The following is a 13,367-nucleotide window of genomic DNA, read 5'->3' on the forward strand; positions in this document are numbered from 1 at the left end:
TTCATCATATGTGGATAGGGTGTTGAATATTAACTTGTATTCCACTCTCTTGGCTGAAGAGATGATCAGCTGGTGGGTGTTGTTGATTCTGGTTGAAGAGTGAGGAGGAGAACAGGTGGATTATCTATTGCTCACAAACGAAATAGGAATCTACCGTGGTCAGATGCACAGCCACCTGCATATATTACTGACCAACATGCCTGTGGTCGCAGTTCTGTCAGCAAACACGTGAAACCTATTGATTTTTTTTTTTTTTTACAGATCCACAAACTAATAGAAGGCTTGTTTTACATCATTCCTTGGACTGCAATACCTCTCAGGTTGTTTATGTTATCATCTGTCCATGTGATAAACTCTATTTGGGAAAGACTAAAATGATGATCAAAATTAGCATTATTGAGCATCAAAGCTGCATTAGCCGTAACATATGTTTGGCTCCTTTAGTCGACCATTGGTATGCTACTAATCACTCCATAGATGATCTGAAGTTTTTATATTCAAAAGATTTTTTACCACTTGGCGACACAGCAATATTGACAAGATTTTATATAGGGAAGAACAGAGATTCATATTCCAGTTAAGTACTCTGAACCCTGCTGGTCTGAATGCTGGTCTGGATGTGCCTTTTTATACCACAAAATATCTGTCATTCATTCGTTCAAATACCACAGTATACTGCAGTGGTTCCCAACCCTGTCCTAGAGGACCACCAGGCCAGTCGGGTTTTCAGGCTAGCCCTAATGAATATGCATGGAGCAGATTTGCATGCCTGTCACTTCCATTATATGCAAATCTCTCTCATGCATATTTATTAGGGCTAGCCTGAAAACCCGACTGGCCTGGTGGTCCTCCAGGATAAGGTTGGGAACCACTGGTATACTCTATATTCTTTTAGTTAGTTATTCACCCCCCTCCCCCCCCCCTTTTACAAAACTGTGAAATTGTTTTTTAGTGCAGGCCAGCACGCTGAATGTTCTGTGCTGCTCCCAACACTCATAGAGTTCCTCTGGGCATCAGGAGCAGCGCAGAGCATTCAGTGTGCTGGCCGGCGCTAAAAACCGCTTCCTCAGTTATGTAAAAAGTGGGTTAGTTATTTACTTTTTATTGTTAGTCTCTATTTATCATATTTTGAAACCTATTTTTTATTTATGTATTTAAACATTTCTTTATTTACTTTTTTTTTTTTTGCAATTATTTATTTATGACAAGAAAAAACAGCACAGCAAAACATCAGGAAAATCCAACAACAGTAGTTTTTTAGTTTCTTGCGTCCCTTATTTTATTTTGATGAGTTTTTTACTTTTTCCAGTAGATGGCGATATTATCATATTCTTTTACCGTTCCATTTATATTATTATCCTTTTCCCCTGTGTCTTCATTACAAGGCGCCTTTTTTATATTGTTATACTTGCATAAAGAAATGCTTATAGCAGGGGTAGGGAACTCCAGTCCTCGAGAGCCGTATTCCAGTCGGGTTTTCAGGATTTCTCCAATGAATATGCATGAGATCTATTTGCATGCACTGCTTTCAATGCATATTCATTGGGGAAATCCTGAAAATCCGACTGGAATACAGCTCTCGAGGACCGGAGTTCCCTACCCCTGGCTTATAGGTATATCATGTTTTTTTTCACTCAGGGCTCCTTTTACAAAGCTGCAGTAGAAGTTTCTACCACAGGCCAGCAAGGTAAATGCTCCGATGCTCATAGGAATTTCTTATAGTTCTTAGATCCACTTAATATCTCATTGATTGTATCCATGTGATTCATTTAGGCCCCCTTTTACAAAGGTGATTATCGCGGTGTGCCAGGGTACTTGATGCCTATAGGGATTCAATTGGCATCGGAGTGCTTGTCGCATGGCAGCTGCTACCATGCTTGTGTAAAAGGAGAGTTAATTTAATTCAGTTTTAATGAAATCCATAGTTTTTAATTAATAGTGATATCTGTGGTTTAATTAATAGTGATATCTGTGCATAATTTTACCTTTTATTTTTAATTTTACATTTGTCTGATCACTGTTTTTACCATGTTTTTTATTCATTATCTACATCATCTTTATTTATGGTCTGTTTTGATTTTATGTTCTAACATGGTCATTCTATTGGTTTGTTTTTATGCTGTATTCAAGTTCTGCTTTTTATTTTTACTAAGGTTTCCACTAACTCTTGATGTAGGCTTCCTTGCTGAAACATGGCATTGTTGAATTTTCCTTATTAATTCTCCTTACGAATAAAGACTGGTTGGTTATTTTATTTCACTGGAGGTCTTTTTTTTCACTTCACTGTTTTGTTTTCTTTGGTGTACACCTTTGTGAGGCCTTTTCCCCAGTTTTGCAGGAGTATAGGTGGTGCATGAGCAGAACATGCAAGTGCTCACATAAATTGAAATAGGCAGCCCCACTGCCTTCGAGAGGTGCCCACAATGACCCACGGAGTTGGGAAACGGAGAGAGTCAGTCCAATGAGGGAGAGTCACTCTGTCTTCCAATGCTTCTGCTGCACTAACCATTGAGAGAAGCCCCTACTGACCATCAGATTTGAAGCAGGCAGCTCCACTGCCATCAGGAGCTTCCCATAGTGACCCATGGTGTTGGGGAACGGAGAGTCGGGCTGATGTGGGAGAGTCACTCCACCTCCAACGCTCCTGCCACATGACGCCATTGGGGAAGCTCCTACTGACTACCAGATTTGAAACAGGTAGCTCTACTGCTATTGGGAGCTGCCCACAGCAACCCATGGAACGGAGAGTCAGGCCAGCACGGAAGAGTCGCTCCACTCCCCGACGCTCCTGCCACACAATGCCATTTATAGTATCGTGTCTAGCGGCACATCAACACTCAGCACATCACCTAAAGCACAAGCCATAGGCGCGCTTCTTGTGCAGTTCCATAACTACATGAAAACTACATAAGATCCAACAAAGTTCAAGATCCTTCCCACGAAGTCCCATCTTATATCTCCATAGCCAACAGGCTGAGAAACAGTCAACCATCTTCAATCAACAACTCACATCGCAACAACCAACTAAATGTATCTCTTCACTTCAAGGTAAACTCTAATCAACCGATCACAAATCATATCACTCCACCAATTATACCAGATTACACGTCACCATGAATTGGGCTCATGCATTATTCCTCATCTTCCTAGGCTTCATAAACCAATCAGCACACTGCAAATCGATCAACAACTCTTTTCCATCCTGGTACTCCTCCCTCTACCACCACACTCTGTGCAGACCCTCTCAGCAAGCCAACCTGCACCCTAAGAACATTCCGATTATGACCCACAACCCTATCTTTACTATTACTAATAATCGTCCATCTTACAAAATGAAACTCAGACCCCCCCCCCTTCCAGAGTTCTTTCCAACTTACAATATGCTATGTTAATCAGGTTTTCTATTCTGCCTTTACCGATTTAGTTCAAAGTCAGATTACATTACAAGAGGTTGGGTCAGTTACCCAGGAAGTTACAATGGACAGTTTGGCACGGACATTCAATATGATTGCTAGTACAGGTAGATCAGTACAACTATTAATACAGTTAGGTTGTAGTTACAAATTGTCAAAAGAATCCTTGCAGTGCCCCAGTACTAAGGAGCAAAGTAGGAAATTGTCCCAGGAGAAAGCAGTAGATAAGCCTAAAATTCCTCCTAGGGCAGTACCAAGAAAGAAAATGCCTTTGCATAGCAGTGCACAGAAGGAGATAGAGACTCCTCATGCCTGTTTACCTTTTTCTAAGCAGCAAGTGAAAAGCAAGGTAACAGGACTACAAATCCCATCAGGCTGAGGGCAGAGGATTCCTAAAGCCAGGACTGGAACAGTTCCAGAGCCTGGCAAATCCAGAACTGGTTTGAGCCAGCTCAACAAGTACCTGAGCTCAAAATTAGCCAGAACTAAGGGCACACCTGCACTCCAGCACAGGCAGTTAGCCACTGAGGGAGAAAAGGGAGGGGTTCCTAGTTGCAGGCAGTCACACATTGAGCCACACAGGAGGAACCCAGCAGGGAAAGAGAAGGGAACCAGATCTTCTCTGCCAGGAAACAGAAATGCACCAGAGCCATATACTCCAGATGGGCAGGTAGGATCTCAGGATTGGGAGGATTTTGCTGAAGACTCCTATACAAATGAAAATGATATAGAAATGAATGAAGCTCACAGTATGACCCTACTGACCCTGAATTAATGGAGTAGGGCTGAGGCCCAGTAGGAAAGGTTTGGAGTTTATCAAGAGGAAATTATTAGTGAAGATTCCAGACTAGCTAGGCTGTATTATTCAAAGCCTCTGGCTGAAAGAGTTTTGTTTGTTTTTTTGCCCTTTGTTGCATGGAACTTGCAGGAAAACACAGCCTAAATCTAGGCAGGACTGAGTTTTGTTTTTCTATTAAGCTGTTTGGGGCAGTGCATGAAAATTGGTTACTTAAAGCACTGCTAGCTGTAGGACACTGGGGAACTCTTTATTCAAAATCTAGGGGATCTTGGTTGGGATTTTTGTACACCAAAATCTACAGGGCGTGTACAGATCCCAACAAATCTGGGGGTATTTTGGCTAATAAAACCCCAAGGTGAACTTTTCCCCAGTGAAAGAACTTACAAGCAGTCATAGCAGAATCTGTTTGAACAAGCCAGGTGGCAAACAGTGGCTGGGCCGGGAAGGTCGTAGCCCAGTGTGGCAGGTGTAGGCCTGAGAGCCTCTGAAAGGGCCTTTAAAAGGCTGAAATAGAAGCTAGTGGATGGCAACAAGCCAAATAAAGGAAACAAAATGGATTGTTTTTGTTTTATATTTTTGGTGCAAAGACTATGGTTTGCTTGTATTTTTGGAACTAATTTATGAATTGCTACTAACTTGAGTTAAATGCACCAAGTCTGGTGTGAAATAAAGATTTATTTTGTGGCACCAGGTGTTTTACACTATTTTTGAATTGCAGTCCTTCCAAGCAACCCATCCCTTGTTTTCGCTCAGCCAATGTCTATGTGGCTTAGGACAGTGTTCTTGAACCTTTTTAAACCTATGGACCGGCGGAAATAAAATAATTATTTTGTGGACTGGCAAACTAATAAGGCTGAAATTTTTAAAAACCCCATCGCCGCCCCGTCCCCGCGAGCTTGGTCCTGTTAACCATCTGATCCCATCTGCACAAGCCTCAAATAGTTATGATTTTAAATTGAACATATTTTATTAAAGTATAAAAAGAAACAATATTCTGTACAATTGTCGTTTTATAAATATAAATAATACAGGGCAAGGATCAACAAAACCCCCATATCACCTCCCCTTCACATATATCCCTTCTACTATCAAGAAAACTGAATAAGCCAAATTATTACAGAATGCTACACAAATATCATGCTAACAGAATACTGCAGTCACACATGGCAGGAATGGTGTTAGGGGGAGTACAACTAGGGCAACTGCCTCCTGGTCAGAGAGAGCCCTAAGCCAACTGGAAGCTAAGGAAGCACTTCCTGGGCTTTGCACTCCCCAGTTATATCTAACAGCTCTAGCAAGAAACATATTTTAAATCTGATATATTCTAATCACAAGATAGAAATAAAATTATTTTTTTCTATCTTTTGTCATCTCTGGTTTCTGCATTCATCGTCTTTTCACTCTCTTCCATCCAGTATCTGCCCTCTGTCTCTTCAGTCCAGCATCTGCCCCTTCCATCCACTGTCTGCTCTCTCCCCCTCCCATATGGTATCTGTGTTCTTTCTATGCCCCTCTCTCCTACACCAGATCTAGCATCTTTGTCCCTCTTTCCTTATTTCTCATCTAACCACCCCTTCCCAGCATCAATCTCTCTCTACTTTGTCATTCCTCTGTCTCTCCCCTTTCCCTCATCTGAAATCTCCATTCTATCCTGACTTCTTCCCTTCCTCTAATCTCCCTGCCAGAAGTTTCCTTCCAATTTTCCTCCTCCCCTGTCCAGCAGTACCTTCTCCCTTTCTTCCTCCCTTTATCCAACAGTAACTCTCTTCCCTTCCCTTTCCCTTCTCCCCTGTTAGCAGTACCCCCTCCCCCAACAGTAACTCTCTTCCCTTCCCTTTCCCTTCTCCCCTGTCAATTTTGTACCCCCTTCTCCCTTTCCTCCTCCCCTTATCCAACAGTAACTCTCTTCCTTTCCCTTTCCCTTCTCCCCTGTCAGCAGTACCCCCTTCCCTCCCTTATCCAGGAGTACCCCTTCTCCCTTCTCTCCTTCCCTCTCCAGCAAATGTTTCCTCTATGTAGGCTAGTGGCAGCTTTGTGTGCTTATAACTTCAGCACACAGCTGCCCCTAAGCAGTATTTTAGCCGCGGTTTCATGAGGCAGCCTCGGGGCCTTTGGTAGGCCGGCCCACATCACATCATCGAAGCGGGCCGGCCTAGCAAAGGCCCCAAGGCTGTCTCATGAAACCGCTGCTATAATACTGCTTAGGGGCAGCTGTGTGCCGAAGTTAAAAGCAAAACAGAGATGCTGCTGCTGGTCTGGGGGTGCGGAGACAAAGGCAGGAGCAGGAGACATACGCGGGAGGAGTCCTGGCGGTAGAAGGCAAGAGTCCCGGCATAGCGACGGCAACAGGAAGTTGCATGTCAGCTGACACCGACACCTTTTGTTGTGGCGGGGACCCGAATCCTTCACGGACCAGCAAGATTATTTTGCGGACTGGCACCGGTCCGCGAACCGGCTGTTGAAGAACTGTGGCTTAGGACATTGGCTCCTGGACACATCCAATCGCCCACGCCCGACCACAAAATACATAGTTACAAGTAGGTCATCATTGGTTCTTCATTATGTCCCAGGAGTTGCATTAGACAGTTTAGAAATGGGCTTTTACAATAGCCATTCAGTTGCTTCAGGGATGGCTCCCTGTCCTGGTACAGAAATGTTTTTAAAAGTTTTCTAAACCTGAGATAGTGGTCACAAGATCATAGTGTAGGCGGTAGTTGATTCTAGTATTTTGCTAATATGATATTGGATGGATAAAGTAATTTGCCTGGTAGACTTTATATTATTACATGCTGGAAATTTTAAGTGGAAAATATTTCTGGTGGAATATCTGTTGGATGCACCCTGGTGTAGGGTGGCCAGCTTTGTTTTGTAGGCGAGGGCATTCTTGTGATTATGGGCAGGCAATGTATTTTCATATAGTAGGGCTGTTCCAATTTCCATAAACCATATATGAATCTTGCTGCTGCATTTTGAACTAGTTGAAGACCAAGAAACTGAGATAGATCCAAACTGTCTGGTGAGGATAATTTATCTATTTCCCCTTCATCTACCACCTCCCTAGAAGCCCTCGGAATGTAATAATGATTATCAGGCTCAAAGGTATCTACTTTAGTATATTGAAAACTCTCCCGCAGGTACATTCTCAAGAGCTCTAATGGAGATAGGTAGTGTGTGATAGGGAAATTTAGAAAACAAAGATTCTTAGCTCTCATACAATTCTCCATTTTTTCTAGTTTGACATGAAGCAATAAACTATCTTTAATATTAGAAGTAGCAGTACTCTGTAAACTACCCACAGATTTTTCTAATTTCTCTACCTTATTTACTAGCTCTGCTTTACAAGTTTCACTCCTCCTATGTGCCATCCAATTTTGTCTCCAAAGCCTCTATAGTACTTACAAGAACAGCCACATCTTGAGAGGACTTGGCAACTGTTGAGTTTAACTTCTGGAGAGCTTCCCAAATGCTCTCCAGTGTCACCACCATAGACTTCACCGGCTGGGAGCGAACCTCCTCTATGGCTCCCAGCTCTCACTGCTCCCTTGAACTTCTCACAGGAGTAGTCCCTCAGGTTGCGGCTTCCATGACAGACACTTTGCTTTATTCCTCCATCAGTGCGGCGGTTGGAGCAGGGCATGGTGAGGAAACGGCATCCAAAGGAGAGAGGGAGATCTCAAGATTCAGTTCATAGGCGTCTCTTCTTGCCAAAGAAACAGTGAACATTTCTCTGGACATCCCATGCAGGAAAGAAGCAGCAGTGAACTCACGAATAGACCCCTGTACAGGGGAAGAAGTCCTTGCCGCCAAGGGATCAGACCAAACATTTCCTTTACATTTAGAATGCGGCATGTCGGAAAGGTAGGAGGAAATCACTGCAGGTCTTAATCAGAGATGCCGTCACCTTGCTGCCGCCATCTCGGGCCCTCTCCCCCCAACATCAAGAGATATTTTAACATTTTACTAGTTTAATTGTATGCTAGATAGTACCACACAATGTCTATAGGCCAGTTGCCTTCCTTTCATGAGATGTCAGCTTCTTTACGACAATAATACTGGCTCTATAATGACATTATCAAAATTAAAACTAAATTAGGCTCACCTGATTCAGCTGGGCTGCTGTATTGCCTTTTGAACCTTTATGTAGCAGTGCCAGTGAAGTGGAAATGCACAGTGGAGCAAAAACTACATTATTTGTTTTGTGTTCACTGAGTTTTTTGTAGAAATCAATTGCCAGTACAGTGTTCGCCAAGCGTAACTCATCCATTTTTAGAAACCTAGAAAACAAAAGAAAATATTTAACTAAAGATATTGGGGCAGATTCTGTATAGGTCACTGATCTCAGTAACCACCTACGAAGCAGCTGAGAATCGCACACTGACGTCCTATACACAATCGCATCTTTTATAGAACCTTCCAGTTAGGGATCTATGTATTCATAGGCATCAAAATCCCAGATAATATTCAAACTGCTAATCTTTTCCTGCAAATGCATTTATATCATTATTCAATGGCAGGGGCAAGTGGTATCAGTGCCAGATAAGAGTCTACTTTTACCGTATTTTCACGCATATAACACGTGCGTTATACACGATTTTTACAAACCGTGCATAACCTTGCGCGTTATACAAAATTTTTTTTACATAGTTCCCCCCCGACGTCCGATTCACCCCCCCCCCAGCAGGACCGCTCGCACCCCCACCCCGAAGGACCGCTCGCATGCACCCGCACCTGCACCCCCACCCCGAAGGACCGCTCGCACGCACTCCCACCCGCACCCCCACCCTGAAGGGCCGCTCGCACCCCCACAGCCCCCCGACCGCCCCCCATCATATAGAAGCTCCTACCGGTGTCCTGCTGCTTCCTCTTGGCGGCCCAGCCCTTCTGTGAGCCCTGCGCCTGCGCTGCTTCCTCTTCCGGCGGTCCCGCCCTTTCTCTGATGTCAAGCCCTCTTGCCCCGCCGACTCCTCGACTCCCCGACACGATCGGGGCAAGAGGGAGCTCAAGCCCTCTTGCCCCAGCCAACCGCGGCACCCCAGACACGATCGGGGCAAGAGGGAGCTCAAGCCCTCTTGCCCCCCCCCGACTCCCCAACTCCCCGACAATATCGGGCCAGGAGGGAGCCCAAGCCCTCCTGGCTCTGGCGATCCCCCCCCCGCTAGTTGTTCGGGCCAGGAGGGAGCCCAAGTCCTCCTGGCCCTGGCGACCCCCCCCCCCCGCTAGTTGTTCAGGCCAGGAGGGAGCCCAAACCCTCCTGGCCACGGCGACCCCCTACCCCCACCCCGCACTACATTATGGGCAGGAGGGATCCCAGGCCCTCCTGACCTCGACGCAAACCCCCCTCCCCCCAACAACCTCCCCCCCCCAAGAACCTCTGACCGCCCCCCCAGCTGACCCACGACCCCCCCACCCCCTTCCACGTACCTTTGTGTAGTTGGCCGGACAGACGGGAGCCAAACCCGCCTGTCCGGCAGGCAACCAACGACGGAATGAGGCCAGATTGGCCCATCCGTCCCAAAGCTCCGCCTACTGGTGGGGCCTAAGGCACCTGGGCCAATCAGAATAGGCCCGGGAGCCTTAGGTCCCTCCTGGGCCCAACCCGACCATGGGCCCAAGGCCCCGCCCCCAGGAGGGACCTAAGGCTCCCGGGCCTATTCTGATTGGCCCAGGCGCCTTAGGCCCCACCAGTAGGCGGAGCTTTGGGACAGATGGGCCAATCCAGCCTCATTCCGTCGTTGGCTGCCTGCCGGACAGGCGGGTTTGGCTTCCGTCTGTCCGGCCAACTACACAAAGGTACGGGGAAGGGGGGTGGGGGTGTCATGGGGGTCGGCCAGGGGGATCGCGGGTCGGCTGGGTGGGCGGTCGGAAGTTCTTGGGTGGGCGGTCGTTGGGGGGAGGGGGTTTGCGTCGAGGGCAGGAGGGCCTGGGATCCCTCCTGCCTGTAATGTAGTGCGGGGTGGGGGTAGGGGGTCGCCGTGGTCAGGAGGGTTTGGGCTCCCTCCTGGCCCGAACAACTAGCGGGGGGGGGGGGTCGCCAGAGCCAGGAGGGCTTGGGCTCTCTCCTGGCCCGATATTGTCGGGGAGTTGGCGGGGCAAGAGGGCTTGGGCTCCCTTTTGCCCCGATCGTGTCGGGGAGTCAGGAGGGCAAGAGGGCTTGAGCTCCCTCTTGCCCCGATCATGTCGGGGGTGCCGCGGTTGGCTGGGGCAAGAGGGCTTGACGTCAGAGAAAGGGCGGGACCGCCGGAAGAGGAAGCAGCGCAGGCGCAGGGCTCACAGAAGGGCCGGGACCGCCAAGAGGAAGCAGCAGGACACCGGTAGGAGCTTCTACATGATGGGGGAGGGAGTCGGGAGGCTTTGGGGGTGCGAGCGGTCCTTCGGGGTGGAGTGCGAGCGGTCCTGCGGGGGGGGATGAATCAGACATCGGGGGGGGAGCATCAGGCTTTCAGGGTGGGGACAGGGCTTCAAGGGGGAGAGGAGAGTTGGGGCGGGCGAAAGGAGAGTCGGGGTGGCCAGAGGAGAGTTGGGGCGGGCGAAAGGAGAGTCGGAGTGGCCAGAGGAGAGTCGGGGCGGGCGAAAGGAGAGTCGGGCGGCGACAGGAGAGTCGGGCAGCATGCGCGGTATACGGGTGTGCGCGGTATACAAAATTTTTTTAACATATATTTTGGTTTCCCGCACGCTATACCCGTGTGCGCGATTTACACGGGTGCGCGTTATCTACGTGAAAATACGGTAATCCATCGATGAACAAAGGCATTTTGCATTAAATCATTTGAACACTAAGGCCCTGTTTTACTAAGGTGCGCTAACTGATTAGCGCGCGCTAATTGATTTAGCATGCGCTAAACGCTAACGTGTGCATGTTAGTCTGTGGACGCGTTAGCATTTAGCGTGGACTAATTCGATCAGCGCACGCAAATTGGTTAGCGCACTGTAGTAAAACAGGGGGTAAGACAGGGCCAGATTCTGTAATTGGCGTCTTAAAAAAAAATAGACGCCTAAAGTTAGGTGCAGATTGCATGTCAATCATGCTTAGGTGCCTTTTCCAGAATCGTACCTACCAGCACCTAACTTAAAACTTAGAGTTTTCACAACTGCAGCATTCATTTGGTATTTCAAACACTCAACAATATAGGTGCTTGCAGTTGAAGCAGGCTATTCAGACGGGGTTCCCTGAATGGAAAAATTTAAAAACTTATTTCAGCTTGCAAATCCTTTGCTACCAAATTGATCTAATAGGACATCATGCTGCCCAGTGGTATAAATTGATTTCTGGATTTTTAAATAAAAAACCAAAAAATAGTCTTAGAGACATTTGGAGTATCGAGTTAAAACAGCATATTTCTGTTTCTCGTTGGCCACGAATCTGGACTTGGAGATTAAAATGTACAATGTGAGCATCTATGAGACAAACATGGTTGTTTTTATTACATAGGATTTTTTGGACTCCAGTTCGGTTGAATAAAGTAGATAGTTCTAAATCTAATAGATGTTGGCATTGTCATATTGATATTGGGACTTTGGATCATCTTTTGTTTTTTTGTCCATTGATACCTGGCTTTTGGAAGTCGATATGGGGGCAAATTAACAATATTCTTCAATGCTCTATTCCTTTGACATATGAAGCAATAATTTCTGGAACGATTCTTCAGGACAAACCCACTTTGAATAAAAATAATAGTCGTCTTTTCATGATCTTATCAGGAATAGGGGTTCCAATGATTACATCTAATTGGAAACATCATGATAGGATTAATTTTACTTTTTGGTGGGCAACTGTATGTGCAACATATAAATATGAAAAGATTATGGCAGAACGTCTAGGGTTTGTTAAATCCTTTAAGGGGATTTGGGGTCCATTAACTAATTTTCTCACATTATAATTAAAATGATTCATTTTCTTTATGTTAGATTCCTATGCACATCTAGGGGGGGTTGGGGGGCAGGGGGGGTGCTTTATTTATTTAGAGGAATAAATTTCATAATATTTTATAATATTGATAGTAAAGTATACATCATTACTGTTATAGGTTAAGAAGGGATTTAAAATATTTATTGTAATAATTCTGATGTTAATAATGTATTTTCATACAGTTTTCTTTTGATTTTGCAAATCTATACATTGTCAAGTTCAAAATATCAATAAAGAAAGTAAAAAAAACAAAAAAAAAAAAAAAAAAACAACTTAGGCACCTGTAATGTAGGCCAGGGCTCCTAAAGACTACTTTATAGCTGCCTAAGTCAGTTTCAGAATTTTACCTATCGGCACCTACGTTTTATTCAACTCCTAAACACGCCTTCTTTGGTGTTAGATGCTGATAGGCACTATGCGATAAGTGCCTACCTTTTGTAGAATCACACCTAAGAAGATAGGCACCTATCACCCAATTCAATTTGATTTTTTTTATTTTCAATGAGCTTGTTAAAGCTCATTATTGAAACTAATTTACTAATTAACCCAGTTGAAATCTATCCAAAATTCAGGCCTGAGAAGAAACATTTGTCATTGGTAACCATATTTTATTAGTTTTAAAGCTCTTATTAGTGAGGAAATTAGCTTTGCATTCATAATTATGAATCTTCAGGACCGCAGACCACCAGAAAGAGGTATTTAATATCTGGGCAGATTTCTAGTGTGATAAAATCATTTTTAAGTAATGGCTATTAGAAAGTCAAATAACTTGGAATGTCATTTATCTAGAGCAGTGGTTCCAAAACACTGTCCTGGGGGACCCCCAGCCAGTCGGGTTTTCAAGATATTCCTAATGAATATGCATGAGAGAGATTTGCATATAATGGAAGTGACAGGTATGCAAATCTCTCTCATGCATATTCATTAGGGATATCTTGAAAACCTGACTGGCTGGGGGGTCACCCAGGACAGGTTTGGGCACCCCTGATCTAGAGTATCAGGCAAAGCAAGAGATCGAAAGAGAATAACATCAAAAGATAGTTGAGAGGAAATAGGAAGTATGGTACATATGGTGTTCCAGACAGATCTCCAAAATGGTTGAACCTGTAACGGTAGTTCTCCTTGGACAGTTGATCTCACAGCCACACAATCCCGCCCACCTCCCCTGTTGCCGCCTGCTTGCTATCCAACTGACGAGTACAGTAGCAGAAAAAATACCCCCCTCCTTTTTTTACTAAACTGCAATAAC

General features: G+C 45.3%; 1 protein-coding gene and 1 long non-coding RNA gene across 5 annotated transcripts in view; one reads left to right on the forward strand and one right to left on the reverse strand.

The window, feature by feature from the left end:
• SERPINB5 (serpin family B member 5) overlaps positions 1 to 13,367 on the reverse strand; it is a 70,129-nt gene that overhangs the window by 40,400 nt on the left and 16,362 nt on the right. Inside the window, exon 1 of one of the 2 annotated variants that reach the window (XM_033935300.1) lies at positions 8,312 to 8,476. In XM_033935300.1, the coding sequence (XP_033791191.1) occupies positions 8,312 to 8,476 (165 nt within the window). Of the gene's footprint in view, positions 1 to 8,311; positions 8,487 to 13,367 lie in introns of those variants that run through there. The other variant, XM_033935299.1, reaches the window with a different exon arrangement.
• The window catches only part of LOC117356045, a 98,777-nt gene that overhangs the window by 40,032 nt on the left and 45,378 nt on the right, over positions 1 to 13,367 (forward strand). The window contains exon 1 of one of the 3 annotated variants that reach the window (XR_004538522.1): positions 272 to 320. The exons of 1 other annotated variant lie outside the window; for it this stretch is intronic. This is a non-coding gene — a long non-coding RNA (uncharacterized LOC117356045). Of the gene's footprint in view, positions 1 to 271; positions 321 to 3,913; positions 4,084 to 13,367 lie in introns of those variants that run through there. One more of the 3 variants, XR_004538519.1, reaches the window with a different exon arrangement.

This window comes from Geotrypetes seraphini, chromosome 2, assembly GCF_902459505.1.
Source record: "Geotrypetes seraphini chromosome 2, aGeoSer1.1, whole genome shotgun sequence".
In the NCBI taxonomy this organism is placed as follows: domain Eukaryota; kingdom Metazoa; phylum Chordata; class Amphibia; order Gymnophiona; family Dermophiidae; genus Geotrypetes; species Geotrypetes seraphini.